The 15831-nt window shown below is 50.1% G+C and overlaps 1 protein-coding gene across 2 annotated transcripts in view; it reads right to left on the bottom strand.

Moving 5' to 3' along the window:
* Positions 1-4237: 4237 nt before the first annotated feature.
* STUM (stum, mechanosensory transduction mediator homolog) overlaps positions 4238-15831 on the bottom strand; it is a 44543-nt gene continuing 32949 nt past the window's right edge. The window contains exons 2-3 of one of the 2 annotated variants that reach the window (XM_055725990.1): positions 13331-13510; positions 4238-4709 (exon numbers count right to left, since the gene is read on the bottom strand). In XM_055725990.1, coding sequence (XP_055581965.1) covers positions 4669-4709; positions 13331-13510 — 221 coding nt within the window. In that variant the 3' untranslated portion in view covers positions 4238-4668. Of the gene's footprint in view, positions 4893-13330; positions 13511-15831 lie in introns of both variants that reach the window. The other variant, XM_055725991.1, reaches the window with a different exon arrangement.

Below are 15831 nucleotides of genomic sequence, written 5' to 3'. Positions count from 1 at the left end.
ATATTAAAGATGGGACTGAGCAGACCTGCCTTGTGACCACTAAGGCCTGAAGTCCCACCTGTCGCCTCTGGCTTCCCCAGATGCACTGTGGTGGGGCGCAGCCTCTGAGCTCACTGCAGCACATTGCTCCCCTGCTACTTGCCACGGGGAGACCTGAAACCAGGCTCAGGAGCTTGCCATTGCCTGGGAGCATGCTGCTGTTCACACCCGGGCTGGGGGGAGCTCGAGGGTGCTGGTCTTAAACAGGACTATTGGAAAATGCAGAGGATTTTGTCATCGTTATCACTGCAGCAGGGTGGTTTTGGGGAAAATGCAATTTGGTGCTTGCTCTCCGGCAGCAAGGCCAATCTAGAAAGTTGCTTCTGTCCTAAAGCAGAGAGTGGGAATCTGCCTGGTGCTAATTAATATCAATTAAGCAAATCCCTACAACAGGCAGAAATGAGGTCTTCTGTCCTGGGATGTCCTTTTGACAGATTTCAGAGCCTCCAAAGCAGTGCCTTGCCTGTTTTCTTGGCTTTACCAGTTTGGTACGTCAAAAAGAAGAAAAACTTTTACAGAGCAAAACCTGAAAGTAAATTATAAATCCTGCACCTCTCCTGGTGCCAAACTCCCTCACGCAATAAATGCAGCCAGCATACACACATAACTGAAGCGATGCTCTCTGAAGACCTATGACAGTCGGGGGAGGGAGGGGGGGGGGGCAGCATTTCCATATGAGCCCTTCCCCACCTAATGCAATTCCCCTGCCCTCACTGGAGCACAGGGACAGGCAGCACCTGACACCACTGAAAGGCCAGCAAAACCCTGACGATGCTGATGAGGAGCTAATCCTGCCTCCTTTTTGTTTCCAGGGGACCTTTTGTTACAGGTGTTGGGTCTGTGGGATGGGGCATCTGCTGCTGGTCTGACAGCTGCGCCACAGGGGATACAGCTTTTGGCAGTTAAATGCGCAGTGAAAATGTCACCTTGTTTAACCTTCCCCAGACCCAGACTGCCTGCACTGCCTGTCCACTGAATGTTTAAATCCATCCTCTAAAAGTGAATCCACCTGCAGGGGCACTAGAACAAGTAGCTCTCAGCCATGCCTGGCTGCTCCGGTGTCAGAGCTGCTGCACCCAAAGGCTTTGCCTGGTGTCTTTTCAACACCCCTGCCAGCCGGCCCAGTGACACCCACTAGCCCTGTCTGCAGACCTTCCTGCACGTCCACCCCAGGGCAAAAGCCCAGCTAACTCCACGCTCAGGCAGCATTTGGAGTTGGCACTTGAAGCAGCCATTCTGTTTCAGCAAACGTGAGCGGTACCCATCGCTCTTGGTCACCATGCTCGCTGCATCTGAGCTAGCGGGTTGCTTGGGTGGTTAATAACTAGTGAAAAACCTCAGAAAAAAGAGCTCCCACTGATCACAGCAGCTTGTGAAGGTGTTTTCCAGCTGTGCTACTGATTCCTAGTTTGCTGCTGGGTAGGATCCCATTTACCCCTTATTTTCCCAGGTGGAAAATAAAGGAGAAGAGCTTCTCTGTCTTGCAGTAAATGCTGAAGCTCAATTCTGTAACAACTGCACAGTCCTGCAAGCCACAGAGCTGCAGGCACTACAGCACAGGTCACTGAGCAGCCACCCTCTTCACGGGTCCTTCTGGTAGAAATGGTCAAAGAGAGTTGAAATTGCTGGACATTGTGAGCAGAAACCTTTTTGGTGATTGCTGTGGCAACGGTACCCTTGAGGAGCTCATCCTTTGGCTTTAACGCAGATGTTAGATGACTCTTGGGTCTCATCTGCCACTGACCTGCTAGGAGTTTTCAAAGTGCTGCTGTCTTGCAAACCTCTCCTCAGCAAGGCAAGGTAACTGAGCCTTGATGCGCCGTGGCATCACGGCAGAACAACTGTGCTGCTTTTCCTCTTCTAGCCCTGGGTTAAGAAGCAGCACCAACTGGTGCTCGTCTTCCAAAGCAGCCCGCTTCGCTGTTGCCTGTGTTGTGTGGCTGGCGTTTCTCTAAAACTGGTGTTTTTTCATGTCTTCCTCTAAAGTTACAAATGAGCAGCTTTCCTGTCTGCACCACGTTATGGACCTTTGCTTTCTGTGGAAGAGCCCAAAAAGCTGAGCTCAGCACCCCCATTCGGGTACAGGGTAACTGCTAAACACACGTTTCTGGCTGGTCAGTATAGCAGTGTGAGCCCCTGCTTGGGGTGCAAGGCAAGAGAAATACAGCCCGAGTTATTCCTGTGGTTCTGCCATGGATTTGCTTTGGAGCCTGGTAACGTACCCTGACCACACGCTGCTGCTTCCCAGCTGTGCGACAGGGAGAGCGATCTGTCTGTCTGCAGATGCAGAGGGTCACTGTTAGTGTTGGGCTAAGACCTGTGAAATACTGCTTTAAACTTCATCTGAAGGGTCTTCCACCCATCCATTTCATGTTGATCTCTTTCCTAACCTCTTGCTGCTAAAAAGCCAGTTTAAACATACCTCCTGGGGGCTGTAGGCGCTGCGGGGTGCATGCTCAGTGGGGCTTGTGTGGTTTGGCAGGTGTTTAGCCAAGGGTGTTGGCTGAGGCATGCTGTGCTCAAACACCAGGTAGCACCTGCATATGCACAAAGGGAATATCTGTAAAATACGTTGACCTAGCTGAAGTCTGGCTTGGTAAAATATATGGCGAGTTGTTTGTGTTACAAAACTGCATCCTTACTATATGGGTTCCATTTGCTCTCCTGATTAAGGCTGCTGAGAGTCTCCCATCTCGCAGCAAAGGCTGGTGCTTCCAAGGCTTCTGACTCTCAGCCCCTTTCTCCTGTTCAGGCAGCCCAAAGCTTTTTTATGGTGCGCTGTCATCAAAGGGTGGGGTGAAAAAAGTTTGTCATCAGGTCTGATGCCTGTGCCGGGTAAACGCGCATGGTTTGGATGGGTCCTGTCCCATCACAAGTTAGCTGGGACTGTGATTATCAGTGATGCTTTATCACTAGCCCTGGAGAAGGGCTTGCTGAGCTGGGAGAGCAGAGAGGTACCAGTGCCTGCTTTCCACAGCCTGTGGGCTCACAGCAAAGTGTGGGCGTTGGGCGGGTAGGAACCTTTCCAGGAGGAAAGGTCTGGCATTAAAGCCAGCAGGTGTCCAGCCATCAGGAGAGCTGGGGCTGTGGGGAGGCAAAGCCATGTTTCCTGCGGGTGCAAACACCTGGGGGCTCACAGACAGGCGTACTGTCCTGCTCGATGTGCCCCTGCGATGCCTCTGAGGGTTGGACAGACAGTGCAGAGAACAGCCAGGTGGCCCACACTTTCTGCCTGCAGATGATCAGGCGAGGAGACGTGCTCAGGGGCACTTGCTGCTGTTTGACACCTCAGCCCTCTTTGCAGCAGGAGGTATTTTAACTGACAGGATCTGATCCGCATGGAAAATTAAAACCTGCCTTAACAAACCATCATGCTAGGAGAGGCCTGTAGGGGAGCAGGGTTTGCTGCTCTCCCCTTGCCCACCAGCTGCCTCTCTGCACGAGTGATGGGCTGGAAGCAGGCCACAGCTCCATCGTGCTCAGGTGGCTCCCAGTTTTGGCAGCAGGTTTGTGTGGAGCTCATCTCACTGGGAGGACCCTGGGAGCAGCCTGATTTTGCCCACTTTCAGCAGGGCTCCTCCTTTCTGGAGTGGGAAAGCAAGCAGGGGGCTGCCACCATGTCCCCCTCCCTGGCTGAGCTCCCCTTGCCCTGCTGAAACACCACCCAGGACCAGCGGGGTCGCTCCACCTGGATGCCCAACTTAGCCCTGCACATGGTGTGTTCGAGCCACAGAAACACAGCCCTACCCCATGTGGCCACAGGCTTTCCAGCTGCAGCTGCTACTGAGCCCCTGGCTAACACCAGGTCAGGCTGCTCTTGCTTTGGGCACTTACCCCGGGGAAGCAGAGCAGGGATGCTGCTTCAGCCAGGAGCACGCAGCACGCTGTAAGGGGATCCATTTCCAAAGCACGGAGATGCTGCCAGCAAGTCCCTTTCATGGGGAGGGGAGGAAAAGTCGCCTTTTTTTTTTTTTTTTTTTTTTTTGGCTCCCCCAGTATTGTCTTACACTAGAAGCTTTTGGCAGCACGTGGCTGTACCCACCACCCTAGAGGCAAGGTGCTGCGGGGCACCAGTCCCATGCTAGATAAAGTCTCCCCAGGGGCTGGCAGGAGGTCTGGTCTTCACATGGTGCCGGTGGATGGGAGCAGGGGATGGCCCCAGTCGTTCAGCAGTACAATACGATTTACAGCAAGCACATTTCTCGAGACATCTGCAAGGACAGAGCTTCATTGAGCATCGTATATACAGAGACAGCAGAGGAGGCTGGGCTGAGCCCTCCACTACCACAAAGCAGTCAAGGATGGACTCTCAGGGTGGGGAAAAAGTACCACTGGTTTGCTTTTACATACTGTACATGTATCTATTAATAGCTCCTTGGCATTTGTCGTTCACAGCCAGTTTCCTTTAATGGTGAGCGTAAAAAGGAAGCGAAATGTCTTCAGCTACTTTCCTCTGGGAGGAGAGAGAAAGCAGCGTCTCCCGCTCCCCCGGCTCAGCTGCCTGCCCAGGTGCCACCTTCGCCAAGGGTGTTTCCTTCTCCTGGCACCCTCCTCGTCATCATCAGCTGCCCACCGCATGCTGGCCGGGACCAGTCCTAAGCCACGCCGTGCTTGCCCCATCTCCGCTGATCAGTGCAAGTCTCCGTCGGTCGCTCTGCACCTCCGCTCCGCTGGATGGGCAGGTGAACCAGGTTCAAACAGAAGGAAACAAAACAAAAGGAAGAAGAAGAGAGACAAAGGGTAATGAAAATGTCCACAGCCTGCAGCTGCCAAAGGAAATCTCTCGCCGTGTTTCTCTGACCACACTTGTCCCAGCCACTACAGCTGCTGTGGGATCCCCTGTTCCTTGTAGCCTGTGGGGAGGGAGGGGAAGGCAACATGATTAGTGTTAATTCCTAACGAGGACCCTTGGCGAGGCTCAAGTGAGCCACGAGCCTGGTTTACCAGGAGTGGCAAACCATGTGGGAAAATAGGGGGCTGCCACGTTCCCCCTGGGGCAGGCTCGGCCCGGCAAGCCATCCTGTCTAGCTGTAGCCTGCCCGGTGCAGGCACGGGGTGCACGTGCTTTCCCAGGCACAGCGATGTGGCTGCCAGCAGCCAGCCGTGCTGCCAGCCACCGGCGTGGGCAAAGGCCTGTCTGCTTGAATTGCCCATAAAGGCACAGGAGGTACCGGCGGCCACCAATGCCGCTACAGTCCAATAAGCTAAAACTTTGAGGAAGCGTGTTAATTCTGCCATGTAGGGGAAATGTATGCCTTACATACTGCTGTTCCCCAGCGCTGACCTGGCAGCACTTATCATGCATCCGACACATCACATCTCTACTTGTGATCTACGGCTGAACCTCGTCCTTCCAGGGGACTGCCAGGTAGGAGGAGGCTGGTTTCCTTTATCTGCCTTTTTGTTCCCATGCTGGCTTTTGCTAACAGAGCTCTCCAGCAGCAACCAATTTGCACTGCGGTTTGCAGAGGTGAACAAACATCTCTTGGAGGAGCAAGGGGATGCCTTTAATCACAGGCTGACATGTCAGGGTTCAAACACAGACTTCAGGATGCCTCTGTGGGCCCTTTCCCTAATGATATGCCTCGTTATGCACTTGCTTTGCTCCAGCCCGGCAGAATTACAGGTGCTTTTGGTGGGGCACAGCAGCTGTCTGGTGGGACTGGAGGAAACTGAGCTGTTCAGCAGCAAAATCAATCGCACTGGGAAACTACACGGATCCCTCCTCCTCCACCCTCTCCCCGCTTCCCCTAGCCATGAGGTTTAATGCACCTCCCTACCAAGGCAGCAAGGACCACGAGGGCTCTGTGCGGCTCATGCTTGGCCTCTGCAGACACCTGGCCCTGCTGTGTTGCAGCCACATGGATGCTGCAAGGACTAAAGCAGTCTGTCCCGCTGCTCATCACAGCTCCCAGGGGAATGGCACCCCACTTTATTTCCTGTGCCACATATAGTGGTTGTGGGGAGGCTGCAAATCCCATAGGGGACAGCTCCTTCCCTCCTGGGGGGCATGGGCGGGGAAGGGCAACAGGAGAGCACCCACAGCTCATGCTGACACAGGATAAAGAGAAAAATACAGGGGTTTTTTGGCATTTTCCTAGGTGGTTGCAATGCCTGCAACAAAAGCTTCACCCGCTTTCTTTTTAAGAGAAGCTGAGATTAAGATAGTATCAATGCAAAAGATCTCCTTTTTAAAGGAGCAGATGAACTGGCCTTTACCTGCACTGCCTGCAATAGCAAAGATTTTCAACTAGAAACCTTTTAAAAATGTGGAGATTTTTTCCCTTTGTTTAACATAAGTAGCCTGTCATTTTTGTATTTTGAATTTCAAATGAGTATGAAATGCCACATCTCAGAAGAATGCTTAGCTCTTCAAACACTTTTCCATTGATAATTATTAATACTTTTTTCCAATAAGTCCCTTAAAGCTGAATGCAAAATGCCAGCAGGTGCCACAACCCCTATCTTTAAAGGACTTCTTGCTGAACTAAGGACTGGCCCCAGCAAATGAACTTTGGAAAAATCCAAGTGTTCACCCAGCCTTGGCAGCCTGTATCTCCCGCTGCTAAATGAGCACAAGATACAGAGGAAGAGATTAATGACACTTACCAGCACACATTACCCTGCACTGCATTGCTGCCCATTGTGTGCAGCTGAAAAGAAAGACTCTCACCTCTTTCAAACAGCTTTTTCTAGGGGGAAAAAATGATGACTTTTTTATACGTTTGTGTTTTAAGTGTGAGTTAGTTCTGAAGGCAAGATGACCTGGTTGGAAATCTGTAATACGGGCTTGTCTACAGCATTAGTTTAACGTGTTTAGGGAGCACAGTAAAAAAAAACAACCAACAACAACTACAGGGACCAGAGAGTTGGGGCATGCCATAAATCCTTAGCTAAAGTCAGCAAGCTAGGTTATGATTACAGTAACTTGCTTGTGTAGCAAATTCTTATTAAGATGTAATAGCAATCCTTTCAGTCCTGCTATCAGTTCTGGAGCTGGCTGGAAGGCAGTTACAGTGGCAGAGTCTGTATCTCTTCTTCCATGACCAAACTAAGCTGAAAGGTGACCTGTCCTATGCTAAGATTATTTCTTAAAATACTTCAGACAACTTACAGAATAGTTTATACGTGAAAATAGTTATTGCATTTCTTGCACAGGAATAGCTGCTCTGCATGAAGCAGCTTTATGTTAGTATGCCTGCAATACAGTTAAGGCGCAGCTCTGTCACTGATTGAATCAAGTCTGCTTGAGCTTGCACCACTTCTGTAATCCATTGCAAGTAAGAGTCAGGCAAAAAGAAACCAGTCTGTGCACAGGCTGTCCTACTGGGATGGACTGGGCTCACGCAGAGGGTGGCCTGAGGATGCTCTGGAGGCTGAAACGGGTCCCTGCCCTGCTCTGGGGGTGCCCTTGGGGCAGCCCAAGGGGCATTTCAGCTCTAGGTGGAGAACACGTCCCCATGGCTGTGTGGCCACAGGACAGACACAGAGACAGACAGACACACGTACGTACAGGCACACGGCTGAATGGGGGCTGGGAACCAGCACCACCAGCCAAGGCGAATCCCAGGCAGCTTGCCCTGGCCGAGTGCTCGCAGCTCTCTGTGGGAAGCTGCCAAGGGGTGCGAGGAGGAGGAGGAAGAACAGAAACAAACTTACCTTGTGAAACTTTGATGGTGAACAAAAGGAGGCAAAGGAACATGAAAGAAAGAGAGAGGGAGAAATGTAACTGTAGACAATATATTCAAAACACATGGAGAACCAGAAAAGAATGAATAAACTGGGGCTGCAGAGTAAATGGAGAACAGCTGCCCTAATCAGATATTGACACCAGGGCTAAATGTTACTTAAAATCCTTGTACTTGAAGAGGATTTTTTCATTTGGGGCTCTTGTTTAAAGAGGATGGGGGAATCCTCATCTGCTTTCCAGCTCACCAGCCCGAAGCCAGACAGGCTGGATGGACTAACATCTCTGAGCGATGCTCCCACCAGCACTTTCCTCCGTGACACTGCCACTTCATGGGTTTGACCAAAAGGGAACTGCTGAAGGAAGGCAACAAACAAGACATCACGGGGCACCAGACAGCACCTGGCATGCTCTTCACAGTCCGAGAGCTGGGAGAACGACACCCGACAGCTTTCTGGCAGGTTGGTTTTGCTGTGGAGTTTGTGCCCACAGGTAACTCATCGTGTGCCTCAGCCCAGCAGGGTGCTGCAAACCCTGGTGGTATTTAACATTCCTACGGTGTTTTAAGAACTTACCCTACTGCAGCGTTTGGTAGGAAACTGCAAAAAAAGGCATCTTAACTCATTTCCTCAGGCATAGTTTGGGGATCTAGTTAGATGTTTTAAAAAAAAAAAACACCAAAACATCATAATAGGTCTTAAGCAGGTAAATTGTTCTCACAATTTCCTTCATCTCATGAAGGGTGCCCAGCTGGTTTAGGATGTCGTTCTCTTCCAAGTGTCTCAAGCACTTTCTGCTCCCTTTCCTTCCCAGGGCAGCTGCGTTACCTGCCCTGGCAGGGGTCCTGCAGAGAAGAGGGGGTCGGCGATGCTTTCCAAAGTCCCTTGCAGCTCGAGCCTACGGTAACCATGCAATCATCTGCTACTGCTCCTGGCAAGGTCTGAGTGCTGTAATTAGCAAAGGAGTGACAAGTGGACAGCATGATTACAGGTAACTTCTTACTACCAGCTGGCAAGCAGTCCCCGAGAGTCAGCTGCCCACTGCAGCAGGAGTCCCTGTCCTGTGAAGCCACAGGTGACAGCAACTTTGCTGGCTCACAGGCACAGCCATGCAAGTCGTTAATTCAGAGGCCAGCACCCGTTTCCTTCAGAAACCCAGCTCGACTTCTTGGCTGTGTTCATTAGAGGTGAAACAGTGCCTGGACAAGCAGTCCCTGATTCCCATCCCCTCTGCCCCCTCAGCGTGACATCACTATATTGATTTCTGTGCTATTTCTGCCAAGAAATGGGACAAACCCTTTTGTAACGAGCTCTGAGCAGCTAGGGAGTTCCTGGAAAGGCCGTTCCTCTGTGTTCATTCCACCCAACGCAGCTAACGAAGTCATGTGCTGTGTGGGCTGGGGACAAGGTGTGCCTTTAGCAGAGGGGAAACTTGCTCGGAGAGCCTTAGGAGGCTCATTTTCCAGTTGGCTTTGGGCAGCTAATTAGCTCGGTTCTGCCTCAGCTCCGTGCCTCATCCCTGTGGCCGTGCTGAGGCTGCCCAGCCACCCACAGGGCAGCTGATGTTTGCAGTGGCAAGGGGAGAGTCTAGGTTATTCTTTTTTCTTTTGCAAAATAATTAAGTCATTCCTTTTAATCTACCTGTGCCTTCAGACAGCAGGTAAAGCGAAGGACTGTTCCCAAAGCCATATGGCTGCTTAAAGAAGGTATCTGTGGTGTTTAATGGGGCCAGCTGGCAATTCATTTAAATTAGCAGAGAAAATGCCCCGTGCCATTGTGCTGCCAAAAGTAATTGTGTGACAGCAAAACTGCATTCAATTAAATTTCCTTCTGGGATATATCCCTCCAAAGGGCACCTTAGAGGAGATGAGGGCTGGCTGGGACCCCCTGAGATGAGTCAGTCTCCTCCCGTGTCCCACCTTGCTCCTGACAGACATGGGTCTACCTGCTCTTGGGGTCTTCCTGTGACAGAGAGGGCAGATTTTGCCATGCCATCTCTTCTGCATTTTCACCTGACTAGAGGGAAAATGTCTCCTAATTTCCACACTGATCATTCCTGCTGTTATTTCAGTCTACCTTAGGCTAAACTGCTGCCCTCTCACATTTACTAGCCCACCAAACCTCTTCATTGCCTGTTGTCTCACAGTCTTCTGGGCTCTCTCCTGGTTGTCCACAAGAAGTACAAGCCTCACTGCAGATTTATGTGGGCCAAGAAAGGTGAGGAGACTAATGAATGTCCTACAGGCTCTGCTCCTACCTGCCTGGGCGGTGTTTGTTCCCTCCACAGCAATGTACTCCTGTGCAGCTTGTGACTCACTGCAGCCACTACATCCTTCTCTGAAAAACAAGTTGTTCCCTAGCGTGTATTTATGCAGTTGATTAATCCTTTCTTAGTGTCTGAGCAGCGTTATTTTTTTCAGGCCGGTTCTTTGGCTTGCTTGGATCTGCCTGCTGCCCTCCCTGTGCCCTCACCAGCCCATCATCAAGCCATGAATGAAAATACTGAACAGAGCTGATTCAGGAGGGACCTTTCAACACACCTCTCCTTGTACCTCTCCAGTTGAGGAAAATGCATTTAGAGAACAGTTCTCAAATGCATTTTCACCCAAGCCACATCTCCCTGGTTTGCTGGTAGGAAGGCTGTGTGAGAGGGCATCAGCGCCTGCAAGTCGAGAGGGATGGCTGACCGTCGCTGCATCCCTCTGCCGCAGAGGGGTACCACACCAGTCTGACACAGCTTGCTCTGGACAAACCCAGGTTGACTTTGTTTCTTTTTATTTTCTAACTGCATGCAAGTCACTTGTTTGATAACTTCTTCCTGGAATTGAAGTATACCGGGTTGGCCTGTAATTCTTCTCCTTTTCCTCTCATTAAAGACGGTATGACGTTATCCCCCAAGCTATCTCCTTGGAGCAGGCTCCCCCTTTTAACGGCTGAGGATTACCACCAGAAGATGAAATATTGTAACGAGCCTCCCTAACTTCCACCCAGCTCCCTACCGGCTAACGGACAGGCCCTGATCCAGGGAGTAAGGCACTCATCCCTCAGGGAAAGCCGGAGCGGAGACCCTGAACCCCAGTGGCTTCCCACCCTTCTCACTGCTAGCCTCCATCAGCTCAGACACCACCTGCTGTGCCCTGCCTCCAGCCCATCAAAACTGTGTGGCACCCTCACAGGGATGCATGGAATCAGCCATTTCAAGGAGAGGAAGACTGGAGGTGGGCAGCAATTTCATGTTCTTTAACTATTTCCCACCTGCATGCAGATTCAACTTGCATTGGTGTACAATTTCTGCCCAGTGCATCAGAGCTTGTTTGCACACAAACAACGCCCAACCAAAGCAAACTGTTTCCTGGCAGTGTTTTCAAATGAAATGTCTTATTTCTTGCATTTGAAACATTGTTTCCTTTTAAAGTTATTACCTTTTTTTTTTTTTAAGCATGAAAAAACAAACTATTTTTGGTCTGACAGGGCTGTTTGATCCAGCTGGGAGCAATCGATCAGTTCTGTTCTTTGTTTTGATTGAAAAATGAGGTTTTTCTTTTATTCTCCATCAACCAAGAGCTGCTTCATTTTGCCATTTTTTTTCTCTGCATGGTAAATAAACTTAAACCCCAGCTATTTAACAAGACAGCAAGAAACTGCCAAGGGCTGCAACTTGGTGAATGACATATAGCTGGTTAACATAAGACACTTTTGACTCCTCTCACCCTTTGCTACTGCCACCAGAGTGGCCAGGACGAAATGCTGTTGCTGTGGTCGGGGACCTCTTGGCCCCCCCAAACACACTGTTCACCCACCCTCTGCCTCCCAAACCAGTGGGCTCCAGCCAGGTGTGGGGAACAGCTTCAGGGTGATACTTCCAAGCTGTATGGCTTTGCCCAGCAACCAAACTGGAAAAGCAGGAAGACCCTCCTGAGCCCCAGCCCCTCTGCCCGGAGGACACAGATGAACAGGACTACGGAGAAAAGCAAGTCATGGTTTCAGCTGTAGCGTTCTCTCTGCATAGATGCTTTCTTGCCTCTCCCCACAACTGCAGAACCAGGTCCTGCAAAACAGCAAACTGCATATGGAGGCTGTCCAGCAGAGGAACAGCAGAAGAGCATATGACTATGAACACTTAATTATGGGATTAAACACAGATCGGGCAGGTTCTTAAAGACACATCACAGATGTACACTGATTCACAATTTATCCTCAGAAATAACTTGGCTACCCCTGCTCTGTGGGTGCATCTGAGAGGAAACTTGGCAAGTGGTTTGCAGGGAAAAACAGGGCAGCTGCCTTCATCCTGAGGAAAGCCTTTTACCTCACTTATGTTCAGGTTTTTAATATCCATCGTTTGCTCTGCGTGGGGATTGCTCTTAACTCGGCCTGTAAATTGATGCTGGCTCAGAAATTAGCAGGTGGTTTGACGACAGGGTTTAACCCCTGGGTTTGGCAGCTGAAGATGTGCACTAGTTGCCTGCTGGTTTTGTTTTTTCTGTTTCTTCCATTTCATCTTCAGACAGGTGCCTGGCCATTTCCTGAGATCCTCTCTCCTCCTCTGTCGTGCAGCCACAGATGTCATCACCGGAGATGACAGTGTGGAGCCCCTTCAAATCAAAAAGCAAAAGCTGCTGATAAGATGTTCTCTGGGAGAAGCTCTTGCTTTGGGAACCACTTGCCCTGCCAGCCTGAAGGATCTCAGACCTGTTTGGTTTGGGGCAATGCCCACCAGCCTTTGGAAAGGGAGTGGGGTCTTGCAGACACAGTCGGCACCCTGAGCTGTGGGCTGATTCTGGCTTTGGAGGCAAGGTGAGGCTGTCACCTTGCTTCTCTGCAACATGATACAGGTGGTATGAAACAGATACAACACAACTTCTACACCAGTAAGTCTTTAGTGGATAGTTACAGAACCTGTATTCTAGACTGGTAATATATATTAACTGGGTGGCCTAAATTATGTATGTTTTAAAACAATTCCTCTCTTCTTTCCCTAGACTAATGTTTTGGAGGCTTCTTAAAGGGTGTAGGGGAAATCCTTCCGGCAGTAAGTAGCTAAGCAGTCCTGCTCAGCCTAAGAACTTGATGTGAAACGTGACAAAAAGCCTTTGGGTAGATGTATTCTGGGGAGAAAGGGGAGGGTCCAGGAGAGCCCCCAGGGCTTTTCTGTGGACAGCTTGCCCTGCATGCTATCTGAAAGCAGAACAGATCTCACAGAAAGGTCTCACTAACTCGAGAGATGCAGCCAGAATTGTGAGGGAGAAAGGGCTTTTTTGTTTAAATATGTACATGGATGCAACCAGAGCAGAACGGGCTCCAGACAGCAAACTTCACAGCGCTGGGGGCCTCCCCCCTTCCTGCACTTTTCATTTTATAAAGGGGAAAGGAAGATTCTAACCCATGTGGTGCAATGGGAGGCTTGTCCAGATGTGTCCCAGGGCCCATCCCAACTGCCTCCCAGCAGTTCCTCTGCCTACTGTGTTTCTCATGGACTTGCAGAGCCCATCCTGTGGCTCTTGTCCCTACAGTGCAGTCCAGTGGCTTGCAGGGGTGTTAGCTGGGACCCAGCAACACAGCCACAGAGAGGAGGAGTTGAGGGCTGCGAGTGCCCTGTACTTACTTGCAAGAATGACCATGTCCATCCCCCAAAATATACTCATAATCCAGCCAACCATCACGATCGCCGTCAGGATCTGAATCAGAGCAGCAGCAATGTTCAGCCAGAAGACACAACACATGTGCCTGTCGGGGAGGTCGGTCCGGGCTCCGCACAGCACGGTGAAAGCAGATACAAATGTTCCTAAGGAGAGAGCAGCAACAAAATGCCCCATGAAAACCATGGCTTTGTGCCAAATTCCTTCCCTTAGACCCACTTCTCAGAGCATCCCACTTCTTGTGCTCCCACTGCAGTGCTGAAAAGTTGGGAACTCTTTACAGGAGGACAAATGGAGGCACAGCCACATCACACTCAAACATGCTACTGTCTCCCATTGAATTACAACAATATGTATACTTGAGAACCAGGACAGAAAACACACTCTTTGGGTTTTGGTTCCTTCCCCCCACCCAACAGTCACCATTTATGCACTGTAGGCAGTTTACAAGGAAGTGCTGTGTGTCTGTGGAAATGCTAGTCTACCTTTTTCCTGCCTGGTGGCTCGGATCTTGGTAAGAACATTTACTACACAGAAGCTCTAAAAGTGACAGCTGCACCCAGAGTTAGAGCTGGACCAGCTCTGGAAAGCTGTATGGGTCTGGCATCTGTTACTATTAACAAATACTGCTCTAGAAGGAGCACACACAAAGAAAAGGGGTGCTGCATCTTTGGATGGCACGTTCCCCAGTCCCAAGCTGTTACCTAAAAGCATGTTTTAACAAAGCAGAAGCAGCTAAAGCAGTGCTGGAGCCAGGCGACTCGGTGTTGCAGCCCTTGGCTCTGCTTGAGCCCAACTTAGAAAACATGCAAACACCCTTCAGACTTCCTAAAACAATTCAGATGGGGGATCTTGTTCGTGTAGGAAAGTTCAAGCCGGAGGGGGTTGGAAACTACACCACTGTAGCCTTTACAAAGATCCATCCTCAGTTTACCACACTGGACAAGCCTGACCATTTACTCGCAGCTGGTACCCTGGGTCCATGGCTAGCTGAAACCTGCAGCTCAGGGAAGCCTTGTCTGCCCCGCAATTAATCTGCAGAAATACAAAGCACAGGCAAAAAGCAGAAGAAACTGTTTCTGATCCATATAATGTACAAGTTGTTGACCAGGAGGTTCAGTCAGCTGATCTAAGTATGCATTTCAACACCTCTTAACCTTACAGATCATCTTTGGCCTTTTTTGATATAAATACAGCGTTGCTAAGATAGGTACAACAGTGTAATGTGGATTCCACTGGATAATGTAGCTCTGTGAAATGCCTTCTTTAATGACTGTCTTGAATCAAAAATCCTGAAGCACGATGTCCAATCATTTCTACAAGAATTGCCCTTTTTCCTATCAAAGGATGTAAGCCTCCAAACACCCTGTAAGATGTGAATGAATGAGCACATCTTCAATGCACACAAGCGCCTTGAACTCAAGGGAAGGAGGGAGTCCCTTGGTTTGACTGAAGATGGGGAAGAAACACTCACTTTACACCCTTCCAGAAGACCTCACCAGACAGAGAGAGAACAACCTGGTTAGGAGCAAAATACCATTTCCTCCTGCACTGCCAGGGCGGTGGAAGAGATAATCTCATCCATCGCCGCCTCTTCTTCAGTGGGTCACAAGGATAACAGGCAGTTAAGATGCCAAAATGCTGGGGAAGGCTGGCTACAGCCTATTTTTAATCTCACCATCCTCTGCAGGCTTCAACTCCAGCATCTTCCTAACACTCCACCAGCTCCTAAAACCCCGCTTGTCTTCCTGCCGCTGGCTCGTTCCAATTTCGTACTCCCACCCGCTCCACGTGCCACACGCCAAAGCTGGGCACTGAGCAGCTGCGGAGGGGAGTGGGTGAGCGCTGCTGGGGCGGTGGGAGGCAGCCCTGCTGCAGAGCATCACCCGCAGGCACAGGGGCACGTCTTCTCCCCTGTGAGAAATCCCCCCGGGCTTTGTCCCCTGACTGCTGGGCTTTTACAGGCAGGGTTTCATCCCCTTGTCCACCAAAACAAAAGGGCCTGCACAGAGGAAAAGGGGAAACTGTTTTAATCCCAAAGGATGTTGTATAATTCTCCCTGTCGCTTGTTAAAAGGCTGTCTTCTGCTCTGTGGCTTTGTCTTCCATGTCTTTTGTGTCCTCCACGTGGGCTTATGTGAGATCTTTGCCCTGCTTCACCCACCTTTTTTTTCCTTTGTTGTTTCTCCAAAGCAAAAGGAAGCCTGGGATATTCCCCCATGCTTCCTGAAACCGTTGTCTGCAAAGTTACACCAACAGCACTCTCTGAGATTAAATATGGATTGAGGCAAGATCAGAGACTGAGTGTTTATGTTTTCCCATCAGGAGGCAAAGTCTTGCCAAATGGAAATGCATGTCTCTTTTTAAAATGAAAATGAAAATGAAAATCTTCTCCTCTTGCCTTACCTTTAACTCTCCAAGATGTGTTACAAAAAAGGTCATAAATGAGCAATAATTCTTAAGCTACA

Source organism: Falco cherrug, chromosome 13 (assembly GCF_023634085.1).
Source record: "Falco cherrug isolate bFalChe1 chromosome 13, bFalChe1.pri, whole genome shotgun sequence".
Classification (NCBI taxonomy): Eukaryota; Metazoa; Chordata; class Aves; order Falconiformes; family Falconidae; genus Falco; species Falco cherrug.
The sequence above is the reverse complement of the archived record's forward strand: the minus strand, read 5'-3'. Positions and strand labels throughout refer to the sequence as shown.